Genomic DNA, 19,594 nt, shown 5'->3' on the forward strand with positions numbered 1-19,594 from the left:
TGAAAGAAGAACAATGAAGTTGGCTTAGATGAAGTTCATAGATTTGCTACCGTTAGAGAGAATTGGACACACATAAGATGTATTTAAGAGGTGGATTTGTCAGAACATGGGAAGAATTGCATATGGCAGACCACGCTCTGGTTTGGGTATTTGGTGGATGGTGATGTTGTTCACTGAGATGAGGAACGAGGACCAAGCAGTTTCCCTCCTTCTCTGGGCCTTAGTTTTTTTCTATAATTCTTTCCAGCTTTCATAATCTGGCGTTCCACTTCCCAGAAAGAAAATTTCTCTGTGAGAAGATGGGGACAAAAAAGGGGGAAGTGATGTTTACACTACCAGTGGGCTCTGAAGTCAGCCTTTGAACAGCCTTTGCCAGGTTGACATTTAGCAGAGGACTTGGGACGTGTAGTTATTTGGCCAGAAACTCATGATGGCCACCTGTGTGCTTCTCAGGAGAGGCTTCTCTCCTGTGTAGCCCAAGCTCCATTGCTACTGAGCCCCCTTGGAAGTGATCGAAGGGAAGATGAATACTCTGTGCATGAAGTATTTAGGTCAAACCCCTCTTTGGAGGGATTAATTGAGCAAAGAAAGGCCAGAGTCCAGAACCACTATTCTCTTCTCATAAAGCCAATCACAGGGGAATTCCACACACGCCAAGTTGTCTTAAGCTGCTTGAGCTATTATAATAAAAACACCATAGGCCAGTGGCTTTAACAACAAACATTTATTTTCCGAGTTTCTGGGGACCAGGACGTCTAAGATCAAGGTGCCAACAGACTCAGTGTCTGGGAGAGTCTGCTTCCTGGTTTGTAGACAGCTATCTTCTGTGTCCTCACATGGCAAATGGGTCAAGAGTGATCTCTGGAGACTCTTCTATGAGGGCATTAATTCCACAAATGAGGGCTCCACACTTATGGCCTAATCACCTCCCAAAGTCCTCTTCTCCAAATACTGTTACACTGGGTAGGCTTTAATATGAATTTTGAGGAAACCAGTCTATAGCATAGATGATAGAAGGTGTCCAGTCCTAGGCTCCCACACTTCCAAGCAGCAACGGGTTCATAGAGAGGAGCTGGTGCTCACATCAGAATGGGGAGGACAGGTAGGAGCTGGGAGTGTCCTCAGACCTGGGCACCTCCTCAGCTCCACTGCAAATGAAGCCCTGGAGAGCAGAGGAGCTGTGAAGGAGCCCAGTGCCACACGCACCTGTATGAGTACAACATCGGGAATGGTACAGTGGAGGGCCAACCATGGCTGGGCACCCTCCTCCATGACTGGACCCCAATTTGAGTGTCTAATGGAGGTGGTGTATGGGAAGGACAGATGCTGTCTCTGCTTCATCCGTGGCCTGACAATCACAGCTGCTACCCCTGGAGATGATTTCTGGTGATATAGATGCTCAGCTCTCCTTCTACCTTAAGATGCTCATAACAAGTGTGAATTTCAATCCAACAATGCAGGTGGGACAAAAGTAAACATGTTTTTATTATGAACCCCCATTCTACTGGGCTGGTGGACATTCAACCTTCTGGTTGGGACTCTCCTCCTTTTCTTGTGTTTGTGGCTAAATTTTGGAGCATGTGGGTGGTACACAGGCTTAAGAAGGCCCCATCTGGCCCTGAGTCACCTGTGCTCACAGGTGTCCCCTGAGATGTCCATTAGGTCTAGCCCCATGTTCATCAATGCATGTGTGTCCCACTGAGAAGGCCTTGTCTTTCTGACCCATGGGCTGGCTTGACCACCTCTGATTCTCTGCTCCAGTGTCCATGGAGTGCCCTCTGTGGACCAATGGTCCTTCTCTGGGGTCTTGCTGGCCTCTTGCTAGTCTCCCCCAGGAAGTTGGGCACAACCACCTTTTGGAGACCCCCCAGTGCTCTTGCTTTTTCATTTCCCTTCACCAGTGACTCCCTCAGCTATTTGCATGTGAAATCCCTCCCTCTATAAATTGTGATTATTTTAGCCAGAAGAACTTAGACTAGTATTATTTCCAACATTATTCTTCCCTGGTGTCTTCCTAATGACTTTCTGTGTCCCCGCAAAGAAGGGGGACACAGGCTCTGCCCCTACACAGACTGTGCCTAGCAGAGTCACTCCCCAGGGTCACCAGGGAGAGCTAGCCTAGACTGGACAGTGGGCAAAGATCTCTCCTCCCTCCTCTTGGTACTGTGCTTACCCCTAATTAGAGAACTGAGTTCTCCCCAACTACAGGCCCAACAGAACTTGTCTTGAATTTGGATTAGCCTCTGAGTGTCTCACCCAAATGCGGATGCTTTCCCTGTAGACTTTGCAGCAGTAAACATACCTGCATCCTGCCCCTGATCTCCAGCCATATCTGCTTCTTCCTCAGTCATCACTCCATCCCAGAGCCTTAGCTGCCTGGCATGGTGGGGTGTATGTGGGATCACCTGGGTCTAGTATCTTGTTGGACCTTCGTGGCTCCTGCCCTCCTCCTTCTGATCTCCTGAGGCCTTCCCAAGCACACCTCACCTGCACACTTTGAGCTGAGAGTTCTGGGTTTATGGGTCAAGTCTCCCATGAAATGTCAGTAGATCCTTGAAGACAGCCAAAAAGGACACTTACAGGCTTTACATTCTAAAGGGTGGTCTTAGAGCTACACCTTGTTCACTCCAGCTTTGCTGTGGGTCCAGAAACCTGCCCTGAACTCAGTTTCTGCATTGAGCCCCCCTGACTGTTGGACTGGGGTCCCCCAGTCTTTCCTGCCTCAGGTAGAGATGCCCCTGCCTGATGGACATGACACCTGCCAAGTGCCAGCCGGGGCTGCTGTTCTTGTAAAAAAAATCCCTCTGCTCTAGAGGCAGACCCCTGGCAGATGCTTTCGGAACTGCCCATTCCCTCTCCAGGAAGAGGATCAGTTCTTTAAGATATTCCAAGTCTGGTAGAGGGAACCTCAAATCCACCCTCTATGCCCCTCTTTCTAGTATTCTCCTGTGAATCAGAAATGAATCCATGCCACCTGCTTTCTTCATCCTGCTGACGGCCCTGGATCTGCCCAAGCCATTTAGTATTCTGTGGGACCCCCCTCATGCAGCCCAGGAGGCCCCCCTGAACACCTACTCTGAGAGGCTCTAGGTCTCCAGGATGCTGCCCAGCAACCCACAGCCTCATGAGTATGGCTCTCCCTCCTGGGTCTGTGATCAGTCCCCTCTGCCTGAAGAGTCGACAAACTGGTGAGTCCCTTCTAGAGTGGCTTGCGACTATGAATGCTAACTCAGTTTCTGGTTTACACCAATCAGGGACCCTGTGATTTCCCGGAACCTCAAATGGCTAGGCAGTAACAGGGTAAATCATGGGTTGCTCAGAAGGCCTCTAGAATATTGTCCTCTGGATACATGGGTTGGTAGTCCCCAGGTCAGGTCCATCCCATGGAGGTGTCCAGTCTAGGCTCCTGGGACCCGCACTGCATATTCTTCCCTTGGCCCTGTTTGTCCAAGAAGGGCTTGGACACCGAAAGACAAACATAAGCCGAAGGGTTAGCAGAAGCATTTAGTTACAGAGGCATGTAGAGAAAAGGCTTTTTTGATGACTTCTGGTAACTAGCCCTGAAATCCTGCCTGTGGTCTATAGGAGTCAACTCAAAGAAAAGTTAGGAGTCTGTTGAGCTCTGAGAGGTAAAGGCAGGATCCAACTGAAGAGGAGGAAATAGGAGTTTTTAAAAAGTACTTTAAATGATTTATTTAAATCATACTTATGTTTTATAATTAAAGATGAAAATTCATATGCTGAAGACTTTCAAAGTTGAATGACTAAAAGTCAAGTGTTTGGGCCGGTGTCAAGTGTTTGGGCCGGTGTTCTAGAGCAGGAGTGAGAAAACTTGTTTTGCTTAGGGCCAGGTAGCAAATTGTTTTAGGCTTTGTGGGGCTGTCATAACTACTCAGCTCTGCTGCTGTGATACAAAAGCAGCTTTAGAGAGTATCTACGTGAATGGGCATGGATATGTTCCAATAAAACTCTACACAAATAGGCAGTGGGCCAGACTTGGTCTGAGTCAGTTTGGCAACCCCCTCTTTCATAAACTGAGATTCAATTAAGCATGAGTATGGGAATTATTTAGACCATGAAGTCATCAATCAAGAGCTGTGATCCACTTGTGGTGGCTTTCCCATGCTGCACATAACAAAATTTGAAGTAAATAGTCTTGCATATCCAAGCCTAAAAGTCTAGAACTCCAATTTCTGGTGAAAAAAAATCAGGGCTCAATAAAGATGTAGAAAACCCACCCTCCACAGTGAAGGTTGGTTCTTGACCTTTCAGATCAGGAGTGTATGAAATGAGATATTCACTTGAGTAAAGCATCTCATCCACAGGTAACCTTGAAAATGCTTCCCCAGTGCTCTCTTGGGTTAATTTTGCCACATTTTAGGCAATCAATTCTATTGTATAAAAATATGTTGAGGTTGTTAGCATTAGGGTAGATGTTTAAGTTATTTTTAATGCTCTTGAAATTTGATAATTGTTGTTAGTTGAAGATTTAGAAATTAGCAAACACTGTGCAAGTATTTTTAGAAAAAGAACTGGTCTATGGCTGGGGATTAAAATATTAAGTTTGTGGATTGATGTTTTGGTTGCAAACGACAGAAAGCCCAAATCGGATCGGCTGAAACCAAAAGAGAATTTGCCAGCAGAGGTGTGTAGCTTAGTATATAGATTCAATATCATTGGGGCCCAATCTCTCCCCATCTTAGCTCTGTTCTCCATGTTGGCTTCCTTTGCAGGCTCTATGACGTCATGCAGAGCAGCATCCTCCAGGTTCAAGTCCAGTGAAAAAGAGAACACGTCTCTTCCCAAAGTCCCAGCAAATCTCATTGTCTATCATTGGCACTAGCTGGGTCCCATGCCCCTGGCTAGTCCAAGGCTGTGGCCAGGGGTTAGCAGGGCTTCCTCCTGGCCTTCACCCTCATCCAGGCAGCCTGGAAGCAGAGGAAACTCTGCTTGAAGGTTTGTGGACTGCTTGCTGTGGATCACAATGGTTCTCTGAGGAAAATGAGGAAAGACTAGATGGGTTCTGAATGGCTAAACCAAGAGCTACACTTTTGGTTTTGTTTGACCTTCTCTTGAGGAAGTTTTGGCCTCCTTCATTCTTGGTGTCGGATGTGATTAGCCTCACAGCCGTCTCTTGGCATATTCCCTCCTAAAATAACTGACTTCCAGTTTATCTGCAGTGGTGCAAATGTCCAGGTCAAGCCTTCCCGCATGGCCTACTCCACATACGAAGATGGTGCATCCAGGGGGCCACGTGCATTATATACGAAGAGGCCCAATGCCTTTCTCCTCCCAAAGTACCTGGAGCCTGAGGAACTGCTTCAACTTTGGGATTAGATGTGTAGGTGTGAAAATATAATGTTAGAACTTTTATTCTTTCAGGTGCCTGAGGAAAGATCAGTGGGTTCCCAGAGAGGCCCCATATTCTTAAATTTCTCTCATTGTTTGGGGCTAATTATGAGAGCTTGAAACACAGGGGTTATAAATAATCCCGTGTAAAGGTGTTGTGGGTGGAAAACCCCAAGCCGGTGTGTGTATGGGATGGCAGCATGATTGCAGTGGTGAGGGGGGGCAAGGCCACCCGCTGGGGCAGCTGCGACTCTGGAAGGGTCGTGCAATACCACACTAGCTTTAGAGTAATTCATGGCAGCAGAAGCCAGGCCCAGGCAATGATGAGCGGAGGGACCATAGTCTGTAGAAGTGACTTCTGAGGGGTGGAAGGTAGAGGAGAAGAAGTGATGGCTTGGCTCGTCATCTGAGCTGCTGAGGGAGGTAGGGGCTACAGGGACAGCAGCAGTGGCCCGCAAGCCGAAGGACTTATACAAGGAACCATGTGAGACAAAGAGTGTCAGGCCCAGAGGAGGGGACTTAAAGAGTGAGGAAGGTTCTGGCACATAATGATTAGGCAGCCAAACAAGGTGGGTAACCGTAGACCATCTTTCTGCTTTACCTCAATTGTGGAGCTAAGCATCTTACCTCACACCATAAGGGATATTCTTGTTTACACCTTAACAATCCAGCAGGAGAGGCATAGCCAAGAAAAGCAGGACTTTCCATGTGGAGGAAGACAGAGACTTTGAGAAGTCACCTTCTTCCGTGTTATCCCAGAAGGTGACAGGGACAAGAGATGTCCAACACGAGCCCAACTTTGCCCATGTCTCCAGATCTGTGAGGGTAGGGGTTGTGGCGGGCAGCCCCCCACTCTGCCCCCCACTCGCCAGGCCTGCCTTCCTAGAGCAACGAGCCTGCACTGCTCGCTGCAGAGAGCCACATGAGCGGTGGCCCTTGATCTCTGTCTCCACCTCATGACTCGCCCAGCTGGGAACTGCACATCTAGTGTGTTCAACAGAGGTGGGAGCCCATGCCATCCCAAAGCTAAGCGGTCTCACCTTCACTCCTGAGGTGAACTCGAGGCCCCTGGGTGCCATTTGCAGAGGACCCACGTTTCTGCCTTCAGGGGTAGTGTGGGGAAGCCCCAATCTGTGGATGTGCTCTCTGGGCCATCTCCCCACGGGCCTCGTCAGACACCTTCAGACCCAGAGGTCAAGTCTCCGTGAGGATCTCCTTGGCCCCTGCAGGCTGTGGGACCAGACTGTCTGGGCTCGACTCTCAGCTCTACGTGGGTTATGAACCTAAGTGGAAAGCTTACCAGGCCCATCAACATCTCAATTTCTTAATCAGTGAAAGAAGAATGTGAGTGCTAATTTGTTGTGAATGTTACACAAGGAAATACAAAAAAGGTGTAGCACAGTGTACATGGCTAATTATTCACTAAGGTCGGCTACTCATGGCTGGCTCTTCTGTCCTAGCCCAACTCAGTGCTGTCCCCTGCACCCACCCACCCGCCACCCCACTGGCTTGTCAAACATCTCGTTGTTGTGTTTTTCCTTGGATCATCATCCACTGATGTCTATGTGCATCCCATCATGTGTTTCCTGAAACTTGGGACCCAGTTCCACCCATTCCAGAACATTCTGCGACCAGGAGTAGCTGGTACTTGGCTTTCTTTGGACTTCACGGAGGGGAGTTTATTCAGAGTATCTGAGGAGGGTCCTGTGCAGAGTAAGAGCAAGAGTACACCTTCCTGGATCTCTCTTTCTGAAGAGTGGGCTATTAGATATTTCTGGGTGTTAGGAAGATAGACACGTAAGGTTTAGAGGCATTCTTTTCTCAGATTCTCCCCTGAGAGCTGTGCTCTATCAATGTACCTTGGCAGTATCTCCCAGATTAACAGGAATGCCCTTTGTCTTATGATGACTACATTATTGCATCTCAGAGGCCAGGCTGGTTGGACTATTTCTTCAGCTCAACTAGTCATTAAGAATCAACTTTAAGAAACTGCTAAGCCTGTGCTTTCAGCCCAGAGCCTCACCCTCATCACCACCCCTCCTCTCCTGCCTCCCGGAATCAGGCTTTCAGAAAGTACTCCCATGCCACTCCCAAAAGGCTGTACCTGATTTGTTCCCCTAGTGTCATAGAGGATCATTAACCTCTCCACACTCCTTCACACTTATTAAATTATGAAACATTTGCTGCACCTGAGTGCACCTTGGTCTCCGTGATGATTGGAGGGGGCAAGAGAAGTCTGGAAGCCCCACCCCTCCCAGAGCCAGCCCAGGATCCTTGTCTTTCTCTCCATTTTGGCAGGCGGTGAAACGTCAATCTCTTTCAACCGGAGCGGGTTCCCTTCGTTTTTACCTTGAGACGAGGCCAAAACGGGCAGACCCTGGGTTGCCATGAGCTTTACCATCACCAGCTGTGAGCACCCCGACCCTCTGGTGAGTGCTGCTAAAAGAGAGGGAAAAAACGAGTGGGGACGGGAGCAGAATGGAAGAAAGGCCTGGAGGGGGCCCCAGCCTGGAGTTCCAGAGCCCTAATTGATTCATGCTCAGGATGGTGGCTCACGTTCTAGAGACTTAAAGTGGTTAGATAGGTGTGCAGCTGCCCCCACAACCTCCATCATAAGGGCAAAAACTCCTCCAGGGGCACTAACCTTGATGGGCAAATCCTAAAGCAATGGGGAAGAGTTGGAAGATCCTCTTTGGTTTAACCTTTATTCACAGGTCGGTCGCTGCTGAATCCAAATCTCTGAGTATCTGTTTTCCAAGTTTCTCAGTGTTAACATTTCTTTGATCAGAAGGACTTTCTGAAACAAAGCAAAAGGAAAGAGAGAGGGCATCTGAGAAAGAGAGCGAGCTAATATTTACCAACCAGCCAATTCACCCCAGGCATTTCATGTGCTTTATTTCCTTCTTTCCAAGCCAATGACACAAGTGCTTCTGTTCTCAGATGGGGAAGCTGAGGCCCAGAGAAGTAAAGTGACAGTCACCCCTCTGGGGGCATCTCGGGGCTGGTCTGTGAGCCCTGGCCCCACCACCTTCACAACCTATTTCTGAGCGCTGTAACGCAGCACAGTGGACTGACTGGGGCCCTTCTGGTGCTTGCCGATGGCCACCATAGGGGGGAAAGAGCTCCTCAGCACCAGGCCGGGGCTGCAGCCCTGGCCGGTGTGTGTGTGTGTGGGGGGGAGGGGGTGGTACCCTCCTCCCTGGGGCTCTCAGATTTCCCTCCGGCCCAGGCGGCCAGCCCCTGCCCACCGTTGCCCTGCCTTCTGGGGAAGAAATGGAGGCTGGCCCTCTTTTCCAGGAAATTGTGGGAGGCCCTGCAGAGATGTCTCTTCTTCCTTCCCCAGAATTCTTTCCGCCCTACTGTCATGAAATGAAACAAAACAGAAGAAAGCAAAAGTCTTGGGAAATCCTTGGGGGACTCCCACATTTTGGTTTACCTGCAGCCTCCTGGAGAGTGTTGGGTCTGGGCCTGGACCCACCCTCCTTCAGTGGTCGGTCTTCTCTTCATTTCCAGGGCCCACTTCCCTGAGATGTTTTTGGCTTTGCATGAATTTTGCTCTGCCAGGAACTTGGAGAAGTATTAGCAAGGGGAAGATAGCTTCCTGGCCCTTATGGCCTAGCTGGGGGAGAGCAGGGCATGCAGGAATGTTCTGGTACAAGAGAGAAAACATGAATTCCATAACAGAGGGACACAGAGTGCTGGGAGTTACTGGGGAAGAAAAGCATATGGGTGTGGGAGGTCAGGGGAGATGGTGGGGAGGAGGCTCTGAGCTTGGGGAGCCGCAAGAGGGTAGGGGAAGCAGGGGGCTCGAGTGGGGGCCGCAGGGGGAGCTGAGGCACCGACCCAGGATAATGAAGGCCACATTTGGAGAAACCTGGACCACCCCATTGGCTAGAGCCAGGTCGGTGGGAGTGTTAGGAAACAAACACAGAGGGCCAGGTGGGGGGCTGGAGGCTGGGTGGGGTGCGAGTGCAGTCAGAAGGGCAGGGGTCCTCTTCCCCCCAGGACCCACCCTCCCGAGGTTGCCGTCACTGCACCAGAGCCACCTCCTGTCAGCCCCAGGCAGGTGGGCACTGTAGCCGTTGACATTTGCCTGCCGCATCCATCCATTCGGTCGGTCTACACCCAACATAAGTGTCGGCTGCTCTAGCAGCTGGGACTACACAGGCGGGTAAGGCATGATGAACGCATTCACGGAACTCCCAGCCCAACCCAAGAGGTGGATAAGGGAACTGTCCGTTATAACAAAAAGGCTGTGTGGAGAGCTTTGGCAGACGTAAACACAGGGCCAGTGGGAGTTGTACCATTCTGGGCCCAGGAGCCCCATTTACCGGTCTGGGAGGGAAATCTGCCCATCTTCTGACCTTGGAGTTGGCCCCCACCCCTCCTGCCCAAGGTTGCTTGTCTGCAAAGGGCTTCAGGCCAAGCAGCCACTCCCCTTGCAGGGCTCCAGACTTCACATGTAGGCCCACCTAGATGTACAGTGCAGAAAATCACTGGTGTTTTGAGTCTGGATCTAAGAATCCCAAACTGGCCAGCTGTTAACCCTGTCCTGTTGCCTCTTCCCCCTGGCAGGCCATCTATCTATCCAGGTGAAATCAGGAAGTCCATTGATTCCTCTTAAAATGCCTAAGTGTGTCTTCTCTTGTTCTCAGCAGAGAGGTGACGATGTGCTCAACTGTGACAACGAAGGCCAAGGCAGGAAGAAGGATGGGCAGTCCAGGAGCCCTAGCAGCAGCCAGCTGATCTATAGCATCCTGGATATCCCACCATGGTATCTCTGCATCCTCATGGGGATCCAGGTAATGCCACCCAGCGAGCACTGGGTCCGAAGACACTAGACTGCCTCAAAAGTAACACTGATCACACCCAGGCCAAACTAGTCAAGGTTCCCCAACTTTGGTTACTCATATTCTTGTCTTCCATGTAGTTGACCTACAGGGGAACTCAAAGCTCCATGTGTCTCTTTTTCTCAGGGGTGTGGAGGTGAGGGTGGTAGGACTTAGCAGAAGATTCTCTCTCATGCTAAGCTGATGGGTCATATCAAGGAACCTGACTGCATCATTTTCATGATACCAATTTCAATTTATTTGATTTGCAACAACTAAAAAAATGTGATAACCAGTGCTTGGGGGGAATTTGGGGAAACAAGGACTGTCAAACACTTTGGTTGGAACATTTTTTGATGCAACCTTTCTGGATGGCCTTTGGTAGTTTCCATCAACATATAAATCACAGGCCCTTTAGCCCAGTTCCCAGTGCTTAAGAATTTCTCTGTGGATACACTGGCAAGGACTGAAGATGCACAACATCTCAACAAAATACCAAGATGTTCTTGTAAGATCATTGGCGATAGTAACGTCAAACCACACAACAAATTAGCAAAACGGTAAATACAATCCAAATATCCTTCAAAGTGAACTGGTTAAACAAGTTGTAACACAACCCAACAGATGACTTTTGTGTGCAGCTGTTCAAAAGAGAAAAAGACACATTTATCTTGCTGTTGGGGAATATTCCCCAATGGATAGTAAGCGAAAGAAGCAAAGTAAATAACTGTGTATATACTGTTATCTTTTGAGTGTGTGTTAAAAAACAGAGAGAGGGAGAGATAGAAGTAATTTGTGGTTTTGAAGGATTCATAAGAAACTAATCGAGGTATTTAGCTTTGGAAAGAAGAACCAGGAAAGGGAAGGTGGCTTTCCACTTTCACTTTCAATTTTGTAACTTTTTGTGACATGAATTTTCCAGACTCATAGATGTGCTTCTTTTCATTTTACAAACTCAACATGGGTTATCAGAGATGGGACACACTTTTTATTTACTTCTTAGCGCTTTCCTATGAAGTAAGAAAAGCCAATGTCATACTACTTAAAAATATTATTATGAACCAATAAAATGGATAATATGAATAACATAGATCTATCTTCACTGACTCAGAAAACCGTAAGGTCCTATTTTTGAATTTAAGAAAGCCAAATGCTGCTGTCAAGTTTTCCCAACACCATTTGTTGAAGAGACTATTTTTCTCCCAGTGGATATCCTTTCCAGCTTGCCAAAGATTAAGTGATATATAGTTGTGGGTTTATTTCTGGGTTTTCTATTCTGTTCCATTGATCCATATGTCTATTTTTGTGCCAGTACCACACTGTTTTGATTACTACATTTTGTCATATAAGTTGAAGTCTGGAAGCAAAGCTTAGAGCTTTGCTTTTCTTTCTTCTTTCTTCTTGTTTTTTGTTTGTTTGTTTGTTTGTGGTTTGTTTTTGTTTTTGTTGTTGTTGTTTAGAGTGGGAGGAGGAAGGGGCAGAGAGAGAAAGAGAGAGAATCTTACCAGACTCCACACGCTGTGCAGAGCCTGAACCCAGGGCTCGATTTCATGTCCCTGAGATCATGAGCTGAACCAAAATCCAGAAGCAGACATTTAACTGACTGAGCCACCCAGGCGCGCCCCTCCAGAATTGCTTTGCATTTTCAAGATTGCTTTGGCTATTTGGGGTCTTTTGTAGGTCCATACAAATGTTAGGATTGGTTGTTCTAGTTCTGTGACAAACACTGTTGGCATTTTGATGGAGATTGCGTTAAGTGTGCAAATTGCTTTGGGTAGTATAGACATTTCACTGATACCTGTTCTTCTGATTCATGAGCATGGGACATAGAATGTCCTTCCATTTCTTTGTGTCCTCTTCAATTTCTTTCATCATTGTTTTATAGTTTTCAGAGTATAAATCTTTCACCTCTTTGGTTAGATTTATTCCTAGGCATCTTGTTACTTTTAGTGCATCTGTAAATGAGATTGTTTTTCTTAGTTTCTCTTGCTGCTTCTTCACTATTGGTGTATAGACATGCAACAGATTTCTGTACATTGATTTTGTATCCTGCGACTTTACTGAATTTGTTTATCAGTTCTAGCAGTTTTTTGGTGGAGTCTTTCAGCTTTTCTATATATGATGTCATATCATCTGCAAATAGTGAAAGTTTACTACTTCCTTACCAATTAGGATGCCATTTATTTCTTGTCTGATTGCTGTCGCTAGGACTTCCAGTACTATGGTGAATGAAATGGTGAGATTAGACATCCTTGTCTTGGTCCTGACCTTATGGGAAAAGCTCTCTATTTTTCCCTACTGAGGATGATATTAAGTGTGGGTTTTTCATCTATGGCCTTTATTATGTTGAGGTATGTTCCCTCCAACTCTACTTCATTGAGGGCTTTTATCACAGATGGAAGCTATACTTTGTTAAATGCTTTTTCTGCATCTATTGAAATGATCAGATAGTTCTTATCCTCTCTCTTACTGATGTAATATATCACCCTGATGGATTTGGGAATACTGAACCACCCTTGCAACCCAGGAATAAGTCCCACTTGATCACAGTGAATGATTTTTAGACTATATTGTTGAATTCAGTGTCCTAGTATGTTATTGAGGGTTTTTGCATCCATGTTCATCAGGGATGTTGGCCTGTATTTCTTTTTAATGAAGTTTTTATCTGGTTTTGGTATCCGGATAATTTTGGCCTCATAGAAAGAATTTAGAAGTTTTCCTTCCTTTTCTGATTTTTGGAATAGTTATAGAATAACAGGTATTAATTCTTCTTTACATGTTTGTTCAAATTCACCTGGGAAGCCACCTGGTCCTGGACTTTTTTGCTTACTGATTCAATTTCTTTGCTGGTTATCAGTCTGCTCAAATTTTCTATTTCTTCCAGTTTCAGTTGTGGTATTTTGTGTTTCTAGGAATTTATCCATTTCTTTCAGGTTGTTCAATTTGTTGGCATATAGTTTTTCATAATATTCTGTTGCAATTGTTTATATTTCTATAGTGTTGGTAGCTATTTGTCCTCCCTCATTTATGATTTTATTTATTGGGGACCTTTCTCTTTTCTTTTTGATCAGTATGGCCTGAGGTTTATCAGTTTCATTGATCTTTCTTTCTTTCTTTCTTTCTTTCTTTTTTTTTCAAAGAATCAGTTCCTGGTTTCATTGACCTATTCTATTGTGTGTGTGTGTGTGTGTGTGTGTGTGTGTGTGTGTGTGTGTTTTAAAGTTTTTCGTTTATTTCTGCTCTAATCTTTATTCTTTAATTTTTTTCCCTGCTGGTTTGAGGTTTTGCTTGCTGTTCTTTTTCTATCTCCATTAGGGGTACGGTTAGATTATTTATTTGAGACTTTTCCTGCTTCTTGAAATAGGCATGTATTTGGTATAAACTTCCCTCTTAGAATTACTTTTGCTGAATCTCAGAGGTTTGGACTGTGGTGTTTTCATTTTCATTTGTTTCCATGTACTTCTTTTTTCTTCTTTTACTTCCTGGTTGACCCATTCACTGTTTAGTATTAATGTTATTTAATCTCCATGTATTTATGATCATTCCAGTTTGTTTGTTTTTTTTTTATTATGGTTGACTTCTAGTTTCATAGTACTGTGATCAGAAAAGATGCATGGTAGGACTTTGGTCTTCTTGAATTTGTTGAGGCTTGTTTTGTGGGCCTATTCTGTTATGTGATCTAATTCTGGAGAATTTTCCGTGTGCACTTGAAAAGAATGTATATTCTGCTGTTTTAAGATGGAATGTTCTGAATATATCCGTTAAATCCATCTGGTCCCTTGTCATTGAAAGCCATTGTTTCCTTGTTGATTTTCTTTTTAGATGATCTGTCTGTGAATGTAATTGGGGTGTTAAAGTCCCCTACTATTATTGTATTACTATTGATTAGGTTCCTCTATTGTTATTAACTGTTTATATATATTTGGGTGCATAAATATTTACAATCGTTATATCTTCTTGTTAGACTGTTCTTTTTATTATTATATAGTGTCCTTCTTTGTCTCTTGTTACAGTCTTTGTTTTGAAGTCCATTTCATCTGAAATAAGTACTACTACTTAGCTTCTTTTTTAAAAAAAAGATTTATTTATTTTAGAGAGAGCGCAAGCAGAGAGAAGGGCAAAGGGAGAGAATCCTCAAGCAGACTCCTCACTGAGTGTGGAGCCTGATGAGAGGCTTGATCTCACAACTCTGAGATCATGACCTAAGCCAAAGCCAAGAGTCACATGCTTAACTGACTGAGCCACCCAGGTGCCCCCCACCTCAGCTTTCTTTTGACATCCATTTGCATGATAGATATTTCTCTAGTCCCTTACTTTCAATCTGCAGGTGTCTTTAGATCTAAAATGAGTCACTTTTTAAGCAATATTTAGGTGAGTCTTTTTTTTTTAATTCATTCTGACACCCTATGTCTTTTAAGTGTTTATTCCATTTACAAAATAAGTATTGATAGATATGCATTTATTGCCATTTTATTACTTGTTTTGTCATTGTTTCTGAAGACTTTCCTCTGATCCTTTCTGTCTTTCTCTCTGCCATAATTTGCTGATTTTCTTTAGTGATATATTACAATTTATTTCTCTTTATTCTTTGCATGCTTGTTAGTGGTTTTGATATATAGTTACCATTAAGTTTGTATATAACCTGTTCTGCAAATAGCAGTCTATATTAAGTTGATGGTCATTTAAGTTTTGAACCCGTCTTTTCTCCACGTTTTAGGCATATGTTATTATATTTTATATATATTTTGTGTGTGTGAGTTCCCTGACTGATTTTTTATGGAAATACTCATTATTACTGCTTTTGGTTTCCTGCCTTTATACTTTCACTTTTGATCTCTCCTTTCCACTCAAAGCATCCCCTTTAATATTTCTTACAGAGCTGTCTCGTCATCACAAACTCCTTTCATTTTTGCTTTATCTCTCCTTGTATTCTGAATGATCGGCTTGCTGGATAGAGTATTCTTGGCTGCAGATTTTTCCTGTTCGGCACTTTGAAGATATCATGCCACTCCCTTCTGGCTTCCAAGATTTTGTTGAGAAATCTCCTGCTAGCTTTATGGATTTTCCCCTGTAAATTAAAGACTTCTTTTGTCTGGTTGCTTTTAAGATTTTTTTCTTTATCCCTATATTTTGCAAGTTTAATTATACTATGCCTTGGTGTGGGTCTGCTTTTGTTGACATTGTTAGGAGTTCTTTGAGCCTCTTGGATTTGGATGCCTGTTTCCTTTCTCAGATTAGGAATATTTTCAACTATTATTTCTTCAAATATATTTTCTGCCCCCTTTTCTCCTTCTTCTGGAACATCTATAATATGAATATTATTATGTTTGATGGAGTTACTGAGTTCCCTAAGTCCATTCTTGTTTTGTGTAATTATTTTTTTCTCTTTTGTTCAGCTTGATTGCTTTCCATGACTCTGTCTTCAAGGTCACTCATTTTTTCCTTTCCTTCTTCTATTCTGTTATTCATCCCATCAAATGTGCTCCTCATTGTTTACTGAGCCCTTTATCTTAGCTGTGTTCTTCCTTAGCTCTGTGTTAAGGATCTCACTCATCTCTTCCACCCCTTTCTAAAGTTTAGTGAGTATCCTTATGATCATTGCTTTAAATTCTCTATCAGGCATGTTACTTATATCTGTTTTACGTCGGTCTCTGGCTGTGGCCTTGTCCTATTCCTTCACTTGGGATAAATTTCTCTGTCTCCTCATTTTGTCTGCCTCTCTGTGTCTGTCTCTCTGTGGTAAGAAAGTCAGCTATGACTTTTGCTCTTGACAGTAGTGCCTTTATGAAGTGGAGGTCCTTAGTGCCCTGCCATGCAGTGTGCCCTGTTCGCCAGGACCTGGCACTTCAAGAGAGTCTTCTGTGTTGCTAATGCCCTGCTGTTGTGTCTGAGTCACTGTTCCTTTCAGTGCAGTCATCTACACTGCCCTCTGCCTGTTGTAAGCTGTGCTTGCTCTCCATGGTGTTAGTGGGACCCAGGCAGGCCAGTTCTAAAGGGGTGTGAGAGCAGGGCAGCAGTGTTAGCAACATAGGCATTGAACCACTAGTCCTAGGCCAGACCCCCCAAAGTGTCTAGGTGGCTACAGCTGGAGGCTGTGAGCTAGGCAACTGGAGCTGTGAGGCTGGGCTCCGTGCAGTGGCTGGGTGGGCAGCACTCTGTTTATTCTGAAGCCCACCTCTTTGCTTCCTGTCATGTCCCCCTGTTTTGTGTTCCTGCCTGGGTTTCTTACCTAAGATATCAGTTTCTAGTGTTAGGATTCTGCACTTGAACCCCAGACCCTCAGTCTGGGTCTGTCTTTTGCTCCCTGGTCTCTTTGTTTCCATGGCTGATCTGGATGCCTGCCTCTTACTTCTGTTTAGGCTCCTCTGAGACCAGAGGTAGCGTTTTTCCCTCTGGCAGGGCAACGCCAATGGAAATGAGGGTGGAACAGGCAGTCACAGCATGTACTTGCCACCTGTCCACTCTCTCTGCTCTGCCCACAGCACTTCCTCACGGCCCTGGGGGGCCTCGTAGCCATACCGCTCATCTTGGCCAAGGACCTGTGTCTGCAGCATGACCCACTGACTCAGAGCTACCTCATCAGCACGATTTTCTTCGTCTCTGGCATCTGCACTCTCCTGCAAGTGTTTTTTGGAGTCAGGTAGGTAAAACTCTTTTCCTTGGATTCAGACTTTTCCATGCAGGAGTACCAGCCAGATTTGCTTGGCTTGCAGCTGGACAGGTGGTTAGGCAGCTGGTGTAAACTATGTGGAAACGTGAGACTCCGAATCAGAGCCTAGTTTACTGTCAATATTAGCTAGGATTCACAATCAAAGTTACATAAATCCAGATTAGCTCAGGCAATAATGTGTTCTTTATTAATGTGCAAGATCAGGGCAAGAGATAGGCAAGGTGAATCATGCATCAGGAACGTGTTGAGCCAGGGACTCAGATGCCACTGGGACTTTTTCTTCTCTTGCTTCTACAAAGGCCTTCTCCTGATGTTTGTGAAATGCAAGGCAAGAATACAAATGGATCCCCACACACTGGATGTCTAAATATTGGAGATTTATAAACCAAACTTACAGACTCTTAAATATGTTCTGATCATTCTACCTGGAAGGTTAGGTTTGAATTTAGAATTCTCTCACTGTTCAAGGTTCTGCTTTGGAACCCACTCAAGGAGGGCTGACCCACAGCCTGTGGCCTTCTGCTTCTCTTCCCACCTCAAACTTTGCTCCAGATCATAAATGGTCTTACATGCATGAATGTGGATATCCCAGCCTGCATATCCAAGCTCCGCACCCACCTGCCACACACACACACACACACACACACACACACCCCAGATTCCCCACATAGTTGATGCTTGGCCATCTTCGGGCCTATGTGTGTGCACCTGCATCATGGTCTGTCTTTAGCAGGGCACACCTGGGGAAGAGACCCAAGCAGCCTCTGGAAAAGGCCCAGGGCCATTTGGGCAGAGAATTCATGGCCCTCAAAGGGGAGAGGCACACAGACTTGAGGTGGACATACCATACCCTCTTTGGCCTCACAGACTCCTTCCCCAGAGAAAGCAGAGAGGAGCCCCCTGGAGCCACAGCCTAGGGGTGGGGGGCTCTCCTCGCCTCGTCTGAAGATGGCGCAGTTTCTTCATCACACTGCTGGTGCCTGTGCTTCATTGTCACAGATGGACTTCCACGCAGGAGTGCAGACAGGCTGCTGGCAGTCCGCACACTTCTCTCCCAAAGCAGGTGCATACCGCTCTGGCTGCTCTTGCATTTTAAAATTCCAGGAAAGAGCTCTAATTGGTACAACATGTGCCAAATGCCCAGCTCCCACCCATCAGGGCAGCAAGCACGGCAACTCCCATTCAGGAAAGTTTCCCAAAGAAGCAGGTGTCCTCTTTAAGGAAAAAGAACATAAAAGTAGGAAGACAAAATCATGTATGAAAGAGAATATTATTAACTTGGTAAAAAACCTCAATAAATTACAAATTTAAAAAAAAAGAAATAAACACCACAAGATGCCACAAATTCCAAAGTATAGCATGCCATTTTTATTATTTCACTTTCTCACAGCCCCCTGTCATACTTCTCCCCCCACATTTTATGCTTGCAGACTCTTTTCTTCTTTAAGTGAAGGTTGGGTACTCTTTGATCACCTCTTCATTTTATAAAGAGAAGGAAAGATAATTCAGTCACTTTTCTAGCATTGGTTAGTCCAAATTTATTTGTTAATTACTGCTAGTTGAGCTACATCATCATGCCGTCACACACAGACTGTAACACTGCTATCGATTCGTGCCCTGCAAACACAGGAATTCTCTTGTACTTGATTTCTATCAAAAAATTTTTGAATGCATGCTGTATTTATAAGTGTATCATGTGCATTATTAATTATATTCTTGATAGGAGACAACTTCCATCTTGCCTGCATATCCTAAGAACCAAATCTTCTCTGGCAATTTTGTGTATCTGATGATTGTCAGATCATCCACAGACTTGCTTCTGGCCCCATACATTTCAAAACTTGTTTCTCATCCACCCACCCACATATGTCAATGCCAGGTGCTATAGGACACATTGATAACATAATGTGACCTTGGGTTCTGCACCTTCACGTCACCAAGTAGAGTGAGCTGGCACAGGGGCGGGGGCGGGTGGAAGGAGAACACACAGTAATGACCCCAAGGTGGCTAGCAGTAAATTAATTATGTGGTTTAGTGCCTCAAACCACATAAGTACATACTACCACTTTCAACTAAGTTTCTCCTGACTCAGCTTCTCCTTAGCCAGATCCTGAGAGTGCTAATGGCCTTTCTAATGCCACTGATGCAAGATTTAGAGCCTGTAAGGTGGCAGTGCAAAGAGACCAGAGTGGTAGCCAAATGTGGCTGAAACTATTTACTTTTGCAAAGTTGACAAAAGCATATGGCTAGTGAACACATTGCAGGGACCTCTTCCTGGGCTTTAGAAGGAGCCAGGCAGGTGAGGGTCCCTTCACCATCAATCTCCTTTTGACCTAACCTGTGCCAGGCCTATGCTCAGCCCTGTGGTTGTGAAGGGAAATGGAAAACATTTCCTACAGTGTGCTTCCACCTGACCTGTCTTGACAGAAAATGACTTGACAGGAAAAATTAATATCCATTTATTCTCTGTCAATTATCTGAATAAAACCACACAGGTATAGACTAATATGCAGCTGGACACTTTTTTTCCAGATAGGCTGACAGTAGACAGCATTTGGAGGAGTACATTCACTCCTGGCGTGGCCTTTTTGCCTGAATCAAATCAAAGGCAAATCAAAGTGCTTCCTTTGCAAGTCATTTCCAGGTGATATGCCAAGGCTTAAGTTCTTGCCATCTCTGCTGAGGAGTGGGAGACTCATGCCCACAGTTTTGGTGGGTTGGTTCCCTGCCCTCTCTTTCTTCTGTC

The 19,594-nt window shown here is 45.3% G+C and overlaps 1 protein-coding gene across 2 annotated transcripts in view; it reads left to right on the forward strand.

Moving 5' to 3' along the window:
- Window positions 1–7,306: 7,306 nt before the first annotated feature.
- Window positions 7,307–19,594, forward strand: part of LOC482707 (solute carrier family 23 member 2-like) — a 38,662-nt gene continuing 26,374 nt past the window's right edge. Inside the window, exons 1-3 of one of the 2 annotated variants that reach the window (XM_038559216.1) lie at window positions 7,307–7,778; window positions 10,005–10,151; window positions 16,661–16,818. In XM_038559216.1, the coding sequence (XP_038415144.1) occupies window positions 7,737–7,778; window positions 10,005–10,151; window positions 16,661–16,818 (347 nt within the window). In that variant the 5' untranslated portion in view covers window positions 7,307–7,736. The remainder of the gene's footprint in view (window positions 7,779–10,004; window positions 10,152–16,660; window positions 16,819–19,594) is intronic. The other variant, XM_038559217.1, reaches the window with a different exon arrangement.

The sequence above is a fragment of the Canis lupus genome, chromosome 16 (assembly GCF_011100685.1).
Source record: "Canis lupus familiaris isolate Mischka breed German Shepherd chromosome 16, alternate assembly UU_Cfam_GSD_1.0, whole genome shotgun sequence".
In the NCBI taxonomy this organism is placed as follows: domain Eukaryota; kingdom Metazoa; phylum Chordata; class Mammalia; order Carnivora; family Canidae; genus Canis; species Canis lupus.